Raw genomic sequence first — 18,460 nt, forward strand, 5'->3', positions numbered from 1 at the left:
GCCATAAAATTTTAAAATTTTGTATTTTTCATAATAGTTCATTAACCAATCAAGCACAACATAAAAATACCGAAACCAGCCCCACATATGTTGTTGGTTTTATTCAGTTACTGTTACTCTCTCATATTGTGAATATTTGATTCGAGTTATGTGAAACACCCCTATATGTGTCAGGTCCTTTATGCACGCTCAGCAATCCAACTATATCATAATTTACTCAATGTTCCCTATACCGTTTTTCACGGCATCAAAAAAAACAACTAGAATTTGCTCTATCAGAGATACATACCTTATTCCGGGCAAACAGCTGATATAGTTTCTTCCTCACTGCAGGGGACTCCTGTTGCCAATTCTGTAAGCCACAGACCAATAAGCATTAGCAAAAGAAATATGAAAGAAACTAAGCTGATTGCCCAATAGCCTGTTCCCATTGGGGCATTGAGGGTCCTCAGTGATTGGAACACCCCTAATGTTAAAAAAACACTATATACAGTAATTCTCAATTTTTAAATGTATCGGTAATTCTCAATGTTTACCTTTTATAATACACCGATGTAATTTTTTGTGCAGAGATTAACTCAAACTTCAGCAGCAAGAATGCTTCTCACACAGGGAGCGACTGTTTAGGGAAATGTGAAAAAATCGGAGAATGGGGTCCAGAGTGCACGATAACTGTCAACGCACACAGAGTGTAGGAGAGCAGGTTGGCAGAGAGAGAGAAACAGGGTGAAGCGGCATCATAGAGAGGAGTGATGATCGCTGCATTGGTTTGCGCCTTTACCTGCCACTATGCTACCAATAAAGAGAGCGTCCATGGTGGGATTTGCAGCGATTTGCTCATGGGCGCAGCGTCCTGTTCACTCCCTCGAGATTCTTACCATACCAATAGAGCTACGGCCTTTGCAACAGCCTATGCACCGTGTTTGCGCAGCATTCGGCTGCAGCAGCAGCTGAAGTTGCGTTTCACAAGTTCGCACGAGATTCGACGACAGTTGGAAACTTGGTGACCACTACTATTAGGAGTCCTATCTTCAAGCCTACTAAAGCAAGCATGTCTGTGGTTTGCCCATGTCACAACATTCAATGCAGCAACACACTGGCCCAGCGCTCTCACTGTTTTGCTTGAGCCATTTTAAGAATGGGAGAAGCTGCAGGCATATTTCTTTCTTGAATGCAAATTTGTGTCGCGGTACTAGCCAAATAAGGGACAGGGACGAGAGGAAGAACCATGAAACTGCGCTACACTTGAACTAAACTTTATTACGAAGAACATTCAATCATATAGAAATACTAATTGGTGACCACATGCACACAAGTGTAAAATTGAACTGAGAAATACATTTCCATCCCTGTGGTACCAATTTCCACACAGATAATACAGCTCCTTGTCACAGTGACAGCGAGGAACTGCTTACACACGCATAAGCTTTATTATTATTTTTTAATGATAAAAGGTTCTTAAGTTTCTCTCTCCCCCAGCATTGCAAACCAGCACAGCACTGCGGTTTTTTTGTAGTGCGGGTGACACGAGCATCTTCCACAATGGTCTACAAGGTGCCGCTCCATGCTCCTGCAACCTTACATTTATACACCAGCTAGTTTGGTCGATACAACATTGACCGCAAGACAGGAAAACCATGTACATCAATGCCTTTCTGCACTAAATAAAACGGGTGGCATAGGTCACTTACTGTGCCCCATCTGGGCTTTGCTCATTCAACACGACACACGCATGCAAGCTTGTTCGGCACCATAAAATTAATGGGCGCGCCGCACTTCTCCGCAATCTTTTTCAAGTGGTGAGAGAGCTGCTTCACGTAAGATATAGACACTGGCAGCAGTCCCTCGCTGGCACACTCTGACAAGGAGCATCTGCGTAGAAGTTGATACAACGGGCACTGCGATCTATTTCTGACTTCAATGGTACCCTTGTGCACATGCGCCACCAATTTGTGCCTGCATATACTAGAAGGATCTATGTAGTAGTAGTAGTAGTAGTAGTACAAAACTTTATTATATACATAATCCAGACAGGCTTGAACTCCAGTGCCCCGAAGAATATACGGGGTGGAGAGCGAAGTCTCTCCGGCAGGGTAGTGCCCCTATTCCAGGGCCCCACTGGCGCGAGCCATCCGTTCAGCTCTTTGGATCAGTCGCAGCTGATCCACTGGGGCGGGCTAGACAGCAGCGCCTCCCATTCCTCCCACGTGCCAGTGGTGTCGTGCTCTTCGTCGTGCTCTGCACACTCCCACGTGATGTGAAAGAGTGTTGGGGTGGCTCCACACCACGGGCACATATCTCTGTACGCCGTGGGGTAGATCAGGTGAAGAGTGTGCAGATTTATGTAAGTGTTAGTCAGTATTTTTCTTACCGCTGTTGCCTCCGCAGCGCTGAGCTTGCTGTGAGGATGTGGATACGTAATAAAGCCTGGTATAACTCCGTTTTTCTTCTTTTCAACCCTGTCTCTTGTTTCCCTAGTACCCTGACCTATTACAGGCTAGTTAATATTCTCGATACCAACTAGCCCAACTTTCCACCTTAACTGTCACAAGTGCTCCATAGCAGCAGTACTGTTAATGTTAAAAGAAAGCTTCAAAAAGATAATCCTAATAAATTTACAAGAAGCACATAAATCAAACCAAGGTCATCACAACCCCGAGCGGTTCACAATGTATTTGCCATCTCCGCAACCGAATTTGAACAGAAAGACTGATTAGGGACCACCAAAACAAAACTTCAAAGGCAAGACAATGAGTGAGATAAATTACTGTAAAGACATTCACAACATCTACGATATATCAAGGACAAACATAGCCTAAAACAGCGAGGTATGGAGCCCCTCACGATGCCGACATCAGCACGGTGCCAGTGTAAACAAGCCTACATCAAGACTTTTGTTGGATGATTGCCAGCATGCACCTTGTGCTTGCGCTACTTGCGATTTCTTCCTCCATGCCTGCAGGTCTGCGTATGCTGGATGCAGCACCCGCTCAAGCCGCCACGTGACAGTTTTGCGTGGTAACGTGGCCAGCCGCGTTTACCTTGCTATCGCAACTGCTCCTGCTCAGTTCAGTGCTCTTTGAAATGAAAACTGTGACTGGACGCTCCGGATAATATCTCTAAATAAATAACCGTTGCGCACAAATGAGGTTTCTTGCCATGATAAATGCGTCATAAGCTACCTATTGCAAAAGAGAAAAAATAAGATGCGAAATTTTTGTGCCAGTGCTCTTTTAATAGGCTGAATGTATTTGTTAATACACAGGTTATTGCTGAGTCTGAATGTGATTTTCTTTGCAAACACACTTTATGAATCATTATCGAATGCATCACGGATTCTATGCCATGACAGGGTCACTTTCCATTGTGCGTTTTGCTCCATCTAAAGAACCCAGTCATCCACAATAATAGACTCGACCGCACCGCCTTGTCGCATGAAATCAACCCTCTAAAAAACGAGTGGCTCTAACAGTGTTGTGGTGACATTTTCTAAACAAGATTGATAGTATCACTCAAAGACAGCCTTGATGGGTGGAGAAAGTGGCTATGCCACAGCGATATCACACTGGCACTTTCAGGCAAGCCCAACTCCGACTGTTTTTCTAACTAACATGATATATATATGTGACGCTATGATGAATCGGAGACGTGGCCTGGCTCATACTCCGTGTTTATTCCATTTTCACTTCTTCCTTCTCGACCTCTATTAACCATCGCTTCATACGTCACACGATTCCCCCTCCCCCTGAAAGAATGCATGAATTACGAACAAGAAAAAGTAAAGAAGGAGAGGTTGAAAAGTCACAAATGTCAAAATGCACAATTGGTTTCATGTCCCAGTGGTGTTCCGTAAACTCGCAAAACTTCAGAAATGAGTGCGGCAGTCCGGTGAATGGGGGAGTTCTGGTGGGCGAGGTTGGCTGTGGCGTTCTGGAGATAGTAACCACGTCCTGCAAAACTGCACTGACCATGACATGACTTGAGCAGCTGCGAGGAACGAACAAGGTTGGAAGTCATTGGAGCACTTGAAGGTCGAATGTCGTAGGCGCCGAATCCTCTGTCGTACGCGCTGTATTTTGTGTCGCGGCTGAGACAGAATTGGTGCTTGCAGCCTGCGTGTACAAGAACTGAAGTTCAAGGAATTATGTCTATGTTCATGCGTTGTACAAATTATAACGTTCAGTCTCTTTCGTAGTTTTCTGTGGCGTTGGCTCCGTTGTCGTAAACTAATGGGATGGTGTCTGAATCTTTGCATGGTAGAACTGGTAACTTCTTGTCTTGTTCGGTGTTTCCTGAGGTTTCTGAGCTGTAATCTTAGGCGCAGTCTTGATATTTTGTGCCAAATGCGTTTCTGGCGCCGATCCTTTATGCGAAGTTGTCTCGCTTCTTGAATTTGTTTTAAGAGGCTTGCTTTGCGTCGTCGTCCTTGTTGGTGTGTCCGTTGGAGTGGCTGCGATTCACGGACTTGCTTTTGCTGGCGTTGCTGACGTTGCTGTGGACCATATTGCGGTGGAAGCCCTTCTTGAACATCGCGCTGGTTTTCATGACAACCTGATGGGGTCTCCTGTCGGCAGCTGGTAGTCTTTGAGCAGTTGTCATGCAATTCAGGCAATGAAGATGATGCTTCAGAGTTGATAGAAAGTTCTTCAGAAGCTTTTTCTGCACTGTTCACTACAAGAGGCTCTTGCGCATGGCAGCGTCTGACGTTCGATGTGCCCAACCCTTCGGTGTTGCTTCGACTGTCGAGTGTGTATGCACCGGGCGGTGATGCATGAACCCGTGCGGAAGGAGCATGGCTCGACTGGGCATTTTCTCGGTGTGTCAACTCGTCTATCGTGAACATGGTGTCCTCATGAGGCAAACGGTGAGCGTCAGGAACGCTTGAAGAGCCGCGTGATAGAAAACCGGGTGGTGGACCACGTATGCGAGACGAAAAATGAAATGCATGAGGTGGGTAAGCAACGTCTCGTGTCGTGTGCTGGAGCGACAACTTTGAAAATACCGGCTTTCGTGAAGGGAAACCTGGTGGAAAGCTACGTTCTTTGAGAAATAAGCGTGGACTGTGACGGCCGCGTGTGGTTGTATGCAGATGGCCGGTAATGAGAAAGTCCTTGTCGTAGTCGTTAAAACGGGCAATCATCTCTTCTCTGATCTTTTGCCATGATTCGTCGTTTTCGAATATGTGTATCAGGTAAAACTTAAATGCCTCACCGGAGATGTAGTCAGTGAAGTTGGTGATCATTTCCCGTTCCGACCATGATGCAGCGGTGGCATGGAGCTCGAACAGGTTGAACCAGTCCTGTACGGGTCCGTCGTCCGCTGATCCGGTGTACTTAGGGATGCCAAGGTCGTCTGATGCTGCTGTCATGATGCTTGGTGGTCTTGGTGGTCCGCGTTCTTCTGTGGTCCGCGTTCGGTCACTACGTCTCGCTGAGGTCTTCGATGATGATGGCCGGGCGATGAAGTGGTTGCGAGGTCTTCATCCTGCCGACTCGTGTGACGCTACGATGACTGGGTGACGTGGCCTGGCTCATACTCCGTGTTTATTCCATTTTCACTTCTTCCTTCTCGACCTCTATTAACCATCGCTTCATACGTCACATATACATACAGCTCGCTGTTAGTGATATAGATATAATAACACGCGTTCTATTGAATATCCCGGTAAAAAAAAATAAATAACGAGCATGGCTTAGTTCGATAATGCAGTGTGCTAAGGCGCGAGGGGTCACTGGTTTGAATCTCTGGAAGGCGCCTTTATTTACTTATTTTTCTTTGTATCTCTTTGTATATATACATACATATACATATCTGAAGCATGACGGCAATGGCAAAAATCAGCCTAAAGTGTCCAAAGACTAGCTATCACAACTACATCTTCTTGATCTCCCATTTCTCAGCTAACCACAGGTTTCCTGGACGTTCCGAGAAAGGGTCCACCCTTCTCTCCCATTACACACATCAATCATGCATCCATGCAACACTGGCCTCCTTGAATCGGATCCAACACTGCTTTGCAGCCCAACTCTAGATGCCTGCCCCTAGAATTTCACGTCAAGACATAATTCCCCTTTTATTCCCATCCCTCCCCACCATACTGATCTCACCCTGGACTTCATGCAAGGGACCCATGACGATTTTCAGGGTTACGCGTGCATAAGCACGGCCTTCAAGATGTGTACTTGAAGACAGTACCTAGGAAGACGTAGTTTGTAAAAGTAAGGCATCCAATATTTTTGTTTATTTTACAGACCTACTGTGTGTGCTGATCATTGGAGGTGCTTTCTATGGTTTCATCACGGTGCCTCAGTATTTCCAGTGTTTGTGAGCTGTCGTAATGTGCCATGTGCCATGAAACAAACAAGAGGAACTCCACGTGCACTCTGTTTCTTTCTTTTCCTAACTTTTTTTCCTGGCACCACAACATTGTTGCTGGCTTGTTTATTTTGATCACATTCCGAAAACCCCCTCTTCACCTTATGACAGCAATTTCAACTTGCTGACAGGAGGCACCTACTTGGGATCTTATGGTATGTTGATTGATATGTGGGGTTTAACGTCCCAAAACCACCATATGATTATGAGAGACGCCGTAGTGGAGGGCTCCGGAAATTTAGACCACCTGGGGTTCTTTAACGTGCACCCAAATCTGAGTACACGGGCCTAAAACATTTCCGCCTCCATCGGAAATGCAGCCGCCGCAGCCGAGATTCGATCCCACGACATGCGGGTTAGCAGCCGAGTACCATAGCCACTACACCACCGCGGCGGGGCGATCTTATGGTAAGTCAACGAGACTCACCAATCATGCCATATCTACCAACCTTTGTCATCCCTCCTTCCTTCCTGTCACACTTTCCCTCAGCTGGCTTCAGTGACAACACATCCTTAAAAACTGCCGTGGTGATTGCTAGAACAGAGCATCAGCATCCACCCTAAAAGTGGTAGGCGCTGCGTTTCAATGCCAGAGCCACTGCACACTGAGAGCTTTTAGTAAATAAGTCAGAGGTACCCAGGCCAGCCATTCAGTAATGTGAGTACCCTTTTCCCCCCAAGACGCCATCATTTCTCCTTCCCCAATGGCCCTGCACCGTGCTCATAGTACCTGCCAAGTTCAAGGATTCTGAATCCGGGAGATTTCCCCAACTTCAAGGGCGAGGGGTTGCCCTGAATCATTTGCTGCAACTTTTTCTGGCACCAGAAAAAAAAATAAATAAACATCGGGGAAGGCAAGAGGGGTGAAGGGTCTCAATCGCAAGCACCAACATCAGCGTTGCGGTCTTATAGTGGCTTGGAGTGGCCGAACACACGAGGGTAGGTTTCCCACGAAGGAGAGTCTCAAATGATTAAAGCAACTAGCAAAGTATATTTCCCACATAACAATTTTCGAATGTCTTCCAGGGACACACGTGAACGGACGGGACGGCGCAGCTGGCTGCAGCGAAACTGCAGATCAAAGCTTTGCTCATTACTTGATTCTTCAGACTGAAACGCCAAAACGCTTTTAGCCTATTTTGTGTTTTTACTGCCTTTAATCTAACGCTGCGTTAGCCGCATGCCCTCAGAGCTCGCAGATCGCTATTTTCTGGCCGTGACCACGGTTTTCTGCGCGGGAGTTGCAGCAAACGGTAGTTCCTTTATCAATCGGCGTGCACTGGCCAGGCACGTGCCTTCAAAGTCAAGTTGTTTTGTGCCGTCTACGGTCGCATCTGCAGTGATCCCACTGGGGACTGCCGATTTGGAGCACTTTGGAGCAGTAAGATATTAGTTTTGGAGCACTTAGGAGCAGTAAGGTATTACTTTTGAAGCATTTTGGAGCAGTAATATTTTAGTTTTGAAGCATTTTGGAGCAAGTAATCTTGTGACTAGGACATCTTGGAGCATTAAAATTTTACTTTTTGAGCACTTTGGAGCAGCAAAATTTTAGTTCTGGAGCATTTTTAAGCAGGTAATGTTGCTATTAGAAGCATTTGACAGCAGTAAAAATTTAGTTCTGGAGCACATAATCTTTCTATGAGGAGCACTTCGGCATATGTATACAGTCAAACCTCGTTACAACGAAGTTGAAGGGGAGTCGTATTTACTTCGTTATAACCACTAGTTCTTTATAGCCATTATCCATTTCTAGCGACAACTAGCCAGCAAGAGAGAATGTACTCACTACCCAACATCACTGCAGCCCACCGCGCAGAGAAGAACAGCCGTGGGAAGGCAAAAAACTAGCAAAATAATAAAGAACAAAGCACGTTTATTTCCACTAACTTCGGCCCAACAGCTGGAAGATCACTTCGAATAGTCCATAATAGACTTTTACAGACTTTTCTTCACGCGAATGACAGCTTCAGCAGCTATTTCGAGTCCGTTCTCGTGGTCATCGTAAGCAACAAAGGTGCGTCACAGCAAGTCTGTCGCATCCAGCGCTTGCACGGGCTGCGACAAACATAGCGGTGCACTCGCAAGCACCGCGCAACGAACCAGATCAGCGTGATGGAATAACACCGCCTTTTCGTCACCTGCGCACGAAAACAGACTGGAACTTGGTAGAATGCGGCCAAAAGTTGATAAATATTTGGTAGAAAAATTTACTTTCTAGGCTTTGGCACGGTCCAATATTCGATATAGCAGAGGCCCGGTCTGCAGGAGTTCGATATACGGGTGCACCGGTCCTATACTTTATACCTTTGCATGGGAAATTCAAAAGAATTTCTCAACTACTTGATATAGCCAGATAATTCGATATATTGTACCAAACAAGTACAACGCCGGAAGCTAAAACAACTATTTATTTATGGCAAACTTGTGCCCATCAACTAAATACACAAAGGTTGTCCTGAGCTCACTCGTGAAAAACCTCGTCAACGACTTTTTTATGCGTCTCGCTGCGTGCCACTCCTTCGAAAAACCGCAAGCCTTTTTTCTTCGTGAAGCCAGCGTTGCATGGCGCGTTTAGCTTGGCCCGTTTGGCTTGTCAGTTGGTGTGGCAGAATTCATAAGAGCAGGAAGTGGCGCAAGACTTCGGTAGGTGCCTAACAACATGTGGCAATATCCAAGTTTGATATATCCGGTGACCGACTGCATATTATTATTGACAATGCTTCCATTGTGTAATAACACAAATGACAGCATGAACGATAATAGGGCAGCTTAAAATCTCTGCTACGCCTCTGTCTGCATTCATAACATATACCTTGTTCATGATTTATTTTCGTATTCATGATAGCCATCTTAAGAATTCCAACCTGTGACGTGCTTACATTCTGCAAGCTCAAAACCATTTTTTTTTTTCGATAAAAATTTATGCCTCGTAATTATTGCAGATCTGAATGTGCACCCTTTTTTTTTAAATCCCATAATTGTGCAAGTAAATATGACAGCTTGCATCTTAATTGAGCCTAATGTGAAAATCAATGTAAACGATAGAAACACTGACAAGACACAATTCACGATAATAAAACTTGGCTCCCACCAGCATAGAGTATCACATACCTGTGAAGCAGGCCGTGTACCACGCAGTTCCAACTTTACTGATGCAATGATCGAGGCCTCCATAGAATCTGCACGGTGCAACATACACATAAATGCAATCAGAACTGTTTGCAACTATGGCCTACACAAGCAGGCACAAAAATATCACTATCAAAATAATCAATGATCATTGCGAACATTTCCGAACGTTAGGTAACGCATGCCAGAATTCACTCTCTGCACTGCCACCTGAAAGTAGGTCACTACCTTGGAAAAAAAGAAGATTTTGCAGTTTCCGTCCAAAAGTTATACCTAATTATGGTTTTGGCTTGTAGGGCTTAGGTAAATTTAAGGTTTCGAATGATGAAACTGCTAAAAATGTCAACAATAATATTTATGAAAATCAAAATGTGCCAAAATATGTGTTGCACCAGCAGTCATGACTTCCAATTTTTTGTACAATCCGAACGCGACTAGGCAGATACGCAGCGAGGATACCACCCTGTGCATTTAACCTCCACAATCACCACATCTCTAGGCTATGGCACGTCATGACAAAAAAACTGAAGAAACAAAAAACATAGCTGATTCCTCTTATTAAGAATCGGCATTACACCCAAGCGAAACATGTCTTCACTGTAGTAGTTTAGCATTTGTTGTGCGTTGTTTCGCCCCAAAGGAGAAGGAATGAGTGCTACAGCAACACATTGCAATGCCACGCAAGAAACAACAAGCAGCTAGAATCTTGCAGCGTGCACCCGAGCAGAAAACATGCACGAAATAAGCATAGACAGGAAGAGCGTGGACAAACAACTGTCACAGCTCGACACTTAAAGCACACTGCTCAAACAGGAAGAAAGACGCACAAAACGAAAACACACCAGACGAGCCCGAACAATTGTCAGAATTCTTCTTTCTGTGTGAGCAGCATGCTCCTTTCATACGCAGCCGCGGCAGCGAGCGCAGAGACCTTCGTGCTCTCTCAAACCACTGCAACTTCAAAGCAAGCTTGCACTAGGAGCACAAGAAGTACAAAGCGTCCTATACCCGAGATAAGCACGCGCACGGGTGAGCGACCATGGCAGAGAACAGTTACACACACTTTGACCACACCATTGGAGGTGTGCACGCATCGCAACGCACAGGGTGGCGCGAAGCGACGACAGTTGGGATGCGCATGCCCAACACCCACCCCTGGCACAATCTTGCGACTGATAACGAAAATGCGCTGAAGTAGCCCAGCTCTGAAGACTGCCAACAGTACATGGTGTATATAAACGGCTCGCCGTTAACATGTTCAGCAACAAATGTTTTATGGCAAAGTGGCTAATGTCGCGCGCTGAGGAGCGAGAGGTTGCTGGTTCAACGTCCTGCTACGCCTTCTCATTTATTTTCTTGGCTATCTGGCAGTATACATTTTACCTAATAACAGTGACGAAAATACATCAGCAGAGTGGACCCAGGCATGAAACACTTTCATGTTAGAAGTTGGTACGTATCTGGCAGGTTGATTTTGCACACAATTTGCCATGATACGTAGCTGCTGCTCGTTTTCAATAATTATGCTTTAATGAACAGTTCTACTAATAAAAAAATTGTAGAGAGAGCTTCATGAGAAAATATTGATTAGAAAAAGAGTATCAGTTTGCATAAGTTCAGGTCGCCGAAAATCATGTTTTGAGAAAAATACCTTTAAAGATTACAGTGAATGATCATATAATAAAGAAACAGTCAATATGTCACCAGAATCGTACCTTAGAGCATACTTTTAAGCGGTATATTGTCTAATGAATGTGAGCAGACGTGCGAGAAGATGAGAGTGTGAGCTTGAGCAGTTCATTGCCCTCTCTTTCAGCGAAATATACCTGTAAAAAAAGGTGCAACAGAATCGAAAGTTGGGCTAGTTGCATTTTCGCGTGCATTTGTTTTTCTTTCCGGACTGCCCAATATTACAGACGTTTTTGAGGTCCCTTGAGGGTCAAGAAAATCAGTCGTCAACTGTAGTCCTCTTAACTATCGACCAATATCTTTACTTCAATAATATGCGAAATAATGAAGCACGTCATTTTTCACTCGTGTAGTTACTTTTCTTGAAGATAATAATTTTGTTTCGAAATTTCAACATGGGTTTCGCAAATCTTTCTCTTGCGAAACACAGCTGCTTTGATTAACTCATCACCCGCATTCTAACCTTGACTCTGGCTTTCCCATTGACGGCATATTTCTTGACTTCTGTAACGCCATTGACAAAGCTTCTCTTGCATAAACTAAGCGCACTAAATATAGACCCTGCAATCATTAAATGGATTCGAGCATTTCTTCTGCCTCAGCATCAATTTGTCGCCCCAAATGATAGTGTGTCTGATATGGCCCCTGTTAAAGCTGACGTTCCTCAGGGGTCCGTTCTGGGTCCTCTTCTACCCAATCATATTTTTTTATTTGTTGATGACTGTGTTAAATATTGCACAATAACTACTACCTATGATGTTACTAATCTACAGTCTGATCTGAAGCACGCCCACAACTGGTGGGTCACTTGGCGCATGAAGCTCAATACTAAGAAATACAAATACACGCGAGTTTCACACTTTGACGCAGCATGTCCAACATATGCACATCTGCTAAGTTCAAAGATTCTGAATCAGGAGATTTTCGCAACAGGAAAGGACGGCATTGCGCTGAATTATTTTCCCCATTTTTTTTCATTTTGCCACGAAAAAAATCATAACGTAAATCAGGGGGGAGGGGGGGTCCCAATCGCAAGCACGAACATCGGCGCTGTGATGTCATGATGGCTTGGAGAGGTCGAACAGACGGAGGGTTTCCCGCTAAGGTGATAGTTTCAAAGAAAGAGCGCAAATACTCCCAAACTTTCGCATTATCAAAACAACAAGCAAAATCTATTTCTGTCAAAACAAATCGTGTATGCCTTCCTGGGACAAGCGTGAACAGACGCGAGGGCACAGCTGGCTGCAACGAAAATGTAGGTCAATGTTTTGCTTGCTACTAGATTCTCTAGACAGGAACGCAAAAACGCTTCTAGGCATGCTTCTAGGCTTTTTAAAGTCTTTACTGCCTTTAATCTACCGCTGCGTTTGCTGCATGCCCTCAAACCTCATATATCACAATCGCACAAGATACGATATATGACAGCGACGCGCACAAGATAGCATAAAACTAAGTCATTTTAGGCTATCTACGATCACATCTGTCATGGTTTTGTCCACAGAGTTTGCGAAAAGCAGCATTGCTTTGACTGATCAAGCGTTGGATGCACGACACTTTCGGAGTTCTGTAAGTTACGTTGTTGTTATATATAATTGTGTAAAGAATGACCGCAGTTTCGTCCACAAAGATTGTGGCAACGACAATCACATACACTGTAGAGGAGAGTACACGTGCTAGTCGCACACGCACTTCCGAAGCTTCGAGCACACTGCTCTCGGCCTTTGTTCGACCGTTTCGGTACTAAAATTCATATTCCCCACTGGAATCATAAAAAGTGTTCAGAACATTCTAATTTTGGCCCTTGTGGTCAGAGCGGATTTTGCTGGGGAATTTCACGAATTTGTATCTGCCGCGGGGTCGCATCAAGTGTAAATTTAAATGAAAGCCTCCTAAACTCGTTTATGAGGTGGGTGTGCGAAAGGCCTGGAGCGGATTGAGCTGCATTTTTGTCAATGCGGGCAGATCATGCACAAAAATTACAATTACTGGAAGATTTTCATGACAGCCGCACAAACGAAAGAAATGGTCGAAATCCGAGAGACTTCGCAGGTAATGCATATGTCATAAATAACTCCATTTCGAATCTGCCATATCATACCCTTATCATCCATCCCCATAACTAACGATTTCTCATGGAAACGTCACGTCCAACCCATAATATCCCAAGGTAACAGTATTCTGGTATACATCAAAAGAAATCATTTTCTCGCTCCATCTTTACTAAAATTACTGCTCTACACCACACATATTCGTCCTCAGCTAGAGTATACATCATCGATTTGGGATCCGTATCAATCCATATTGACACGAATGGTGCCGTGAAAAATCACTCTGTCTTTTGATACTAACGAACTATCACGGTACAGGAAGCGTAACAGAAATTAAAGCTCTTAACATCCCACTACTTGTCGTTCGCCGGAAGCAAGCTCGCATTTCACTTTTTCATAAAATATATCAACACAATGCCACTCTTCGTTCACCAACCATAACTCACATCTGCTTATAGGAAAAGTCAAGGTCTCGTTTTCTAACACTGTCTCGTACGCACAATCATTTCTTCTGAAAACGTCAGTCGACTGAAGTAATCTGTCATCATCGGTAGTAAATGTACGCGATCCAGTTTTTTTTTCAAAGATGCTGTTGTGAATATAATCTAGCATTGTAAAATTCTGCCGTCCGTACTTTTTTTTGCCTTTTCTCTTCTTGCTTGGTGTTCGAATCTTTGGTCTTTGCTTTTTGCCCTACACGACTGCATGGGGCGTTTCTCCAAAGTGGTGTGAAGTACTGGCATGGCTCTGTGGTAAAACGCCTGACTGTCGCACAGAAAACCTGGGATCGATTCCAGCTAACATAACTCTTTGCCGCAAATGACTGCATGGGGTGCTTCAGCATGTAACATCTGCGCCAGCGAGGAGACGCTTGAGCACATTTTATGCCACTGCCCAGCATACCAGTCTGAATGATGTATTATGGAAGCTAAGCTCTGTCAGCTGGATTTACGACCACTTACAGAAAAGAAGATCCTGAAACCTTGGCCGACAGTTTCGCATATGCGCAAAGCCATGAAAGCCCTCTTGTACTTCTTAAGGACTACCATACCTCACGAGCGTTTGTGAAAGAACAGCGTGAGATTGTGCTGTGTAGTTTCGAGCTCACTATTCATCACTCTCTTTCTTACTCCTCTTCTTTTCTCTTTCCTTTCTATTAGTCCTCCTTTCCCCCACCCCAAGTGTAGGGTAGTCAACCGAGCCAAGCTTGGTTAACCTCCCCGCCTTTCCTCTCTATTCCTCCAAAGAGGTGTGAAGTACTGGTATGACTCGGTGGTAAAACGCCCGACTGTCGCACAGAAAACCTGGGCTCGATTCCAGCTAACATAACTCTTTGCTGTACATGACTGCATGAGGCGTTTCTCCAAAGTGGTGTGAAGTACTGGTACGTCTCTGCACTAAAACACCTGACTCCTTTCAGAAGACCTTGGCTGAATTCCAGCTCAAACATGAATTTTTATTGAATTTTTCAGGTCATGGTGGTTTTGGTACTGTGCACCGCATTTTGCAAGAGCTGCGTTGGATGAGACACAAATTTCGCCTTCACAACAGAAAAGACATGTACATTTACAACCACCTTGAAAAAAATAAGGTAACGGCCAGGACACCCTCACTAGAAAACTCTAGACTGAGAAATAAGAATCGAATGAAGGACGTGCCGAAGAAAAACGGAATCGCTGCTTACCGATCTTATGTTCAAGAAGGTTTTGTAGTTTGATGTTACGCTGCCGCTCTTCGTGTAGCCTCTCCCTCGAAACTCGCAGTCTTCCTTCAAGCTCGGCAATCTCGTCCTCTGCTTCCTGGAGCCGCCTGCGAGGCACTAGTTCATCTTCTTCATCAGTCTCAGAGTCCGAATCCTCCCTGCGCCTTTTCCCTAATATCTTGCCTTTTCCATATTTCTTCAGCACTTTCGAGTGGTGGCGTACTTGTTTTGTTTCCTAGTAAAAACAGATATAGTAAGAACAAAGCTACGTTGCACAAAATCTGTTTTAGCCCACTTTCAAAATGTTAAAGCGTCACTGGTAAATACTCTGTCAAGGCACAAGTATTCAAATTACAGGTGAGATGTATGTAGTAAGAGTTCTTTAAGCGTGCCGAGGCATTTCCCAGCAACCTGAAGTATGCCATCACAACATCATGCATGAGCAATCTCAGTTTTCTCTTACAATCAAAAAATTGTCAAGCGTTACAGGGACACTGAAACACTTCAAAAGAAAATGAGGTTGTGACGTGATGCACAATTTCGTAGGGCAAACTCAAAAATCAAGTAGAAAATTTGCATAAACCAACGCAAATAACTTTATTTTGCCAAAAACAAGCAACAGGCACCGCTACCGCCATCGCGAGTCTCGCCGCTGCTGTGATTAGTCGAAGCTCCGTGACATGATTGTCAGGAAGATGAGGACAGCTGACTGCACTCGCGGGAAGGCGATGCCGGGCCATCTCTTGAAATCGGGTAGTTATTAGTATGACAAACTGTGGGAGTTGTAATGAGTTCGCTGTACATCTATCTGTACATGTTCGAGCCCGTCGCTAATATAAGAGCGACGACCGAAGACGATGTCAGCACCCAGGTGGCACAGGAAAGCGAGTCACGACCAGCCACCTTCACCGACATCGGAAACACAGACTGGTACGTATAAGATGCATGTCAGTGCTTAATTTCACTATAGTAAACTGATACAAATAATAAGTCGAACTGTAAATATTAAATCCGTTAAGAAACAGCAGCATCGGCACTGGCTTTTTGCCATGTATCAGCACTGTCCGCCCAACCACCGTAAGGAAACATCAGTGATCATGGATTTAACTGCTCAGAGGGCAGCGTTGTTGATGCAGTCAGTATCGCCCTTCACAGCGAACAAGAAGCATGCGATGAGTCAGTGTCAAACAAGCAATCATCAAAATGGAGAAAGCCTTTGGGATTAAATGCTGCTGCATGGACAGCTTGGACTACGATTATACTTCAGGTGCTGGCATTCCACAGTTATCGAGTGCTATGGTAGCAATTAAATGTTGTCTGGATCATAATATGAGTGCTTGTTACAGCAATGCATTGATGATTCTGGATTTTGATTAAAAAATTATTACCCGAGCCAGAATCCACATAAAGCGCCTGTGTTACATGGTTGGCAAGCAAGACTGAATCTGATAGATATTCCTTAAAGGCGCCATTACAAGCTGTTCTGCAACAGGGAGATCGCAGCCTACTGGTTCTCCGATCGAGCATAACTGCGATGAACGGTGTCTGCGTAACGGCTCGCGATCCGCTCTTTCCACCGAGATTCGAAGTTAGCATCGTGGAAGCAGGCAGCACAGTAAGCTGATCACGGCTGTGGTAAGAGCGTGCTCGTCAACTAACTCAAAAAACTAAAGAAAAACGTCATAGCCATGTTGTATGAGGCCATAGATACCGAATTCGGAATAAATTCGCGAATGCAAAACCGCTTCAATGTCCCTTTAACCTATGCTCTTTTGAAAGAGCAGCATGAATGATATGACCGAAATAAAAAGGGTTCAGTTCAAGTAACTTTGGTTGAAATGGATATCTAAAGACTAATCTAATCTGCCTTATGACGGAGAAAGTGCTTCCTTTGCCATCAAGCTCTCGCAATTACTGTCAAACCCCTTTATGAGAGTATGAGAGGCATGCTCTAAACAGCAGTTCTTTTCTTTTACATAAAATGTCTCTTACAAGCAGCGTACCTTGTATGCATTTTCTTATCCACCCGTATGTTACTGTAGGCAAGGTTTTTTTTTTTTTGGTGTTGCTTAAGTCGATTACAGACTTTAGGGGTCAGTGTTGCCAGACTGCTGCCAAATTTGGCAGAGAAATTTGCCCCTGTAGTTGTGCCTTTCTCGAGAGGGCTCTGTGTCGTCCACGGTGCTTTTTCTGAGTGCTTGTGCGACATTGGCCGTTTAAGTTTACAGAATGAATAGTGCATTGCAGAAGTTCAGGCGCGTTCTCTTGTTGTGTGTGCAGCTGTGCAATTAAGAGGTTGGTCTCGACAGTGTTTCAGAATTAAGGAATGAAGGCGCGTACGAGTACACAATCAAGGGGAACTGGATTTGTATGTCGCATTTCAATATACGTCGGACCCATGTCCCCACAGCTTGGCATATCTCCGCAGCTGTGCGTAGCTAGTTGACTGCGCACAAGGACGTGTTTTCTAGGAAAACCAAATAGCGTCACAGCAGACGGTGCGCTTCCATTTTCTGATCACGTCCGATCATATCTCAGAAGTCGGGAGTCCAGCTCTCTGCACAGCTGATCATTCCGCGTTGACCATGCGTGGCGACGGGGACGCTACCCTCCTCCTAGCTCAGTCAGCACAAGCCATATCCTTCGGACTCATGTACATATGAAGAATAAACATCAGGGCTGGATAGTCGTATATGCTACAGCTATATACACCCAGAAGGCTGCTTTTTCACCACTGCTGGAGCAAACTAAGGGCATCTCGCGCGTACCTGGAAATGCGACCCCACTTGGCGAGCTGCCGTCGCCTGCAGGGCCCAACCCACAATAAGCACCAATGACCAAAATTTCAATTACTAAGTGTTTCGGGATTCTCAGCTTGATATTCAGTTCCCCTCGTGTACTCATATGCATTGTTGCGCGTTTATTCCCTAATGCTGAGACACGATGAAGATCGAGCTCTTAATTGCACAACTGCGCACACAGCATCAGACCGCGCTTTGACTTCTGCAATGCACCATTCATTCCGTTAAAAAAAACGACCAACACCACCCATGCGTTCGCGAACAAACAACGTCGCACACGCACTAGCGAATGGCGCGGCAGACGACGCGTCGTCGATTCCCCAATTTTGAGGCACGATCAAGACCGACCTCTTGATTGCCCAGCAGCACACACAGCAACGCAATGCGCCCTGACTTCTGCTACACGTCGTTCATTTCGTTAATTATAACGGCCAACGTCGCACTTGCAAAATGCACCGCAGACGACACAGAGCCCTCACAAGGAAAGCGCAAATACAGAGGCAAATTTCGGCACCAAATCTGGCAGCAGTCTGGCAACACTGACTAATGCAACGCCGGACAGAACGTTGCCTTACTACAGACACGCTGGTGTCTCTTATACCCATTTGTCTCTTATAAAAGGGTTCAAATGTATATGCCAGGAACACAGCTCGAGACAGTCCCCTGGTGTACAGAAGTGTGTTCAGTCACCAGTGCAAGCAGATTTTAGGAAGCCT

The 18,460-nt window shown here is 44.9% G+C and overlaps 1 protein-coding gene across 5 annotated transcripts in view; it reads right to left on the bottom strand.

Annotated features, from left to right (window-relative positions):
* Nucleotides 1-18,460, bottom strand: part of LOC119164588 (uncharacterized) — a 116,173-nt gene that overhangs the window by 74,400 nt on the left and 23,313 nt on the right. For all 5 annotated transcript variants that reach the window (XR_012885787.1, XM_075872503.1, XM_075872504.1 and 2 more), the window contains exons 3-5: nt 14,926-15,178; nt 9,487-9,554; nt 290-352 (exon numbers count right to left, since the gene is read on the bottom strand). Coding sequence is in view for 4 of the 5 variants with exons in the window: in XM_075872503.1 (XP_075728618.1) it covers nt 290-352; nt 9,487-9,554; nt 14,926-15,178 (384 nt within the window). In the remaining variant the exon portion in view is untranslated. The remainder of the gene's footprint in view (nt 1-289; nt 353-9,486; nt 9,555-14,925; nt 15,179-18,460) is intronic.

Source organism: Rhipicephalus microplus, chromosome 8 (genome assembly GCF_043290135.1).
Source record: "Rhipicephalus microplus isolate Deutch F79 chromosome 8, USDA_Rmic, whole genome shotgun sequence".
Classification (NCBI taxonomy): Eukaryota; Metazoa; Arthropoda; class Arachnida; order Ixodida; family Ixodidae; genus Rhipicephalus; species Rhipicephalus microplus.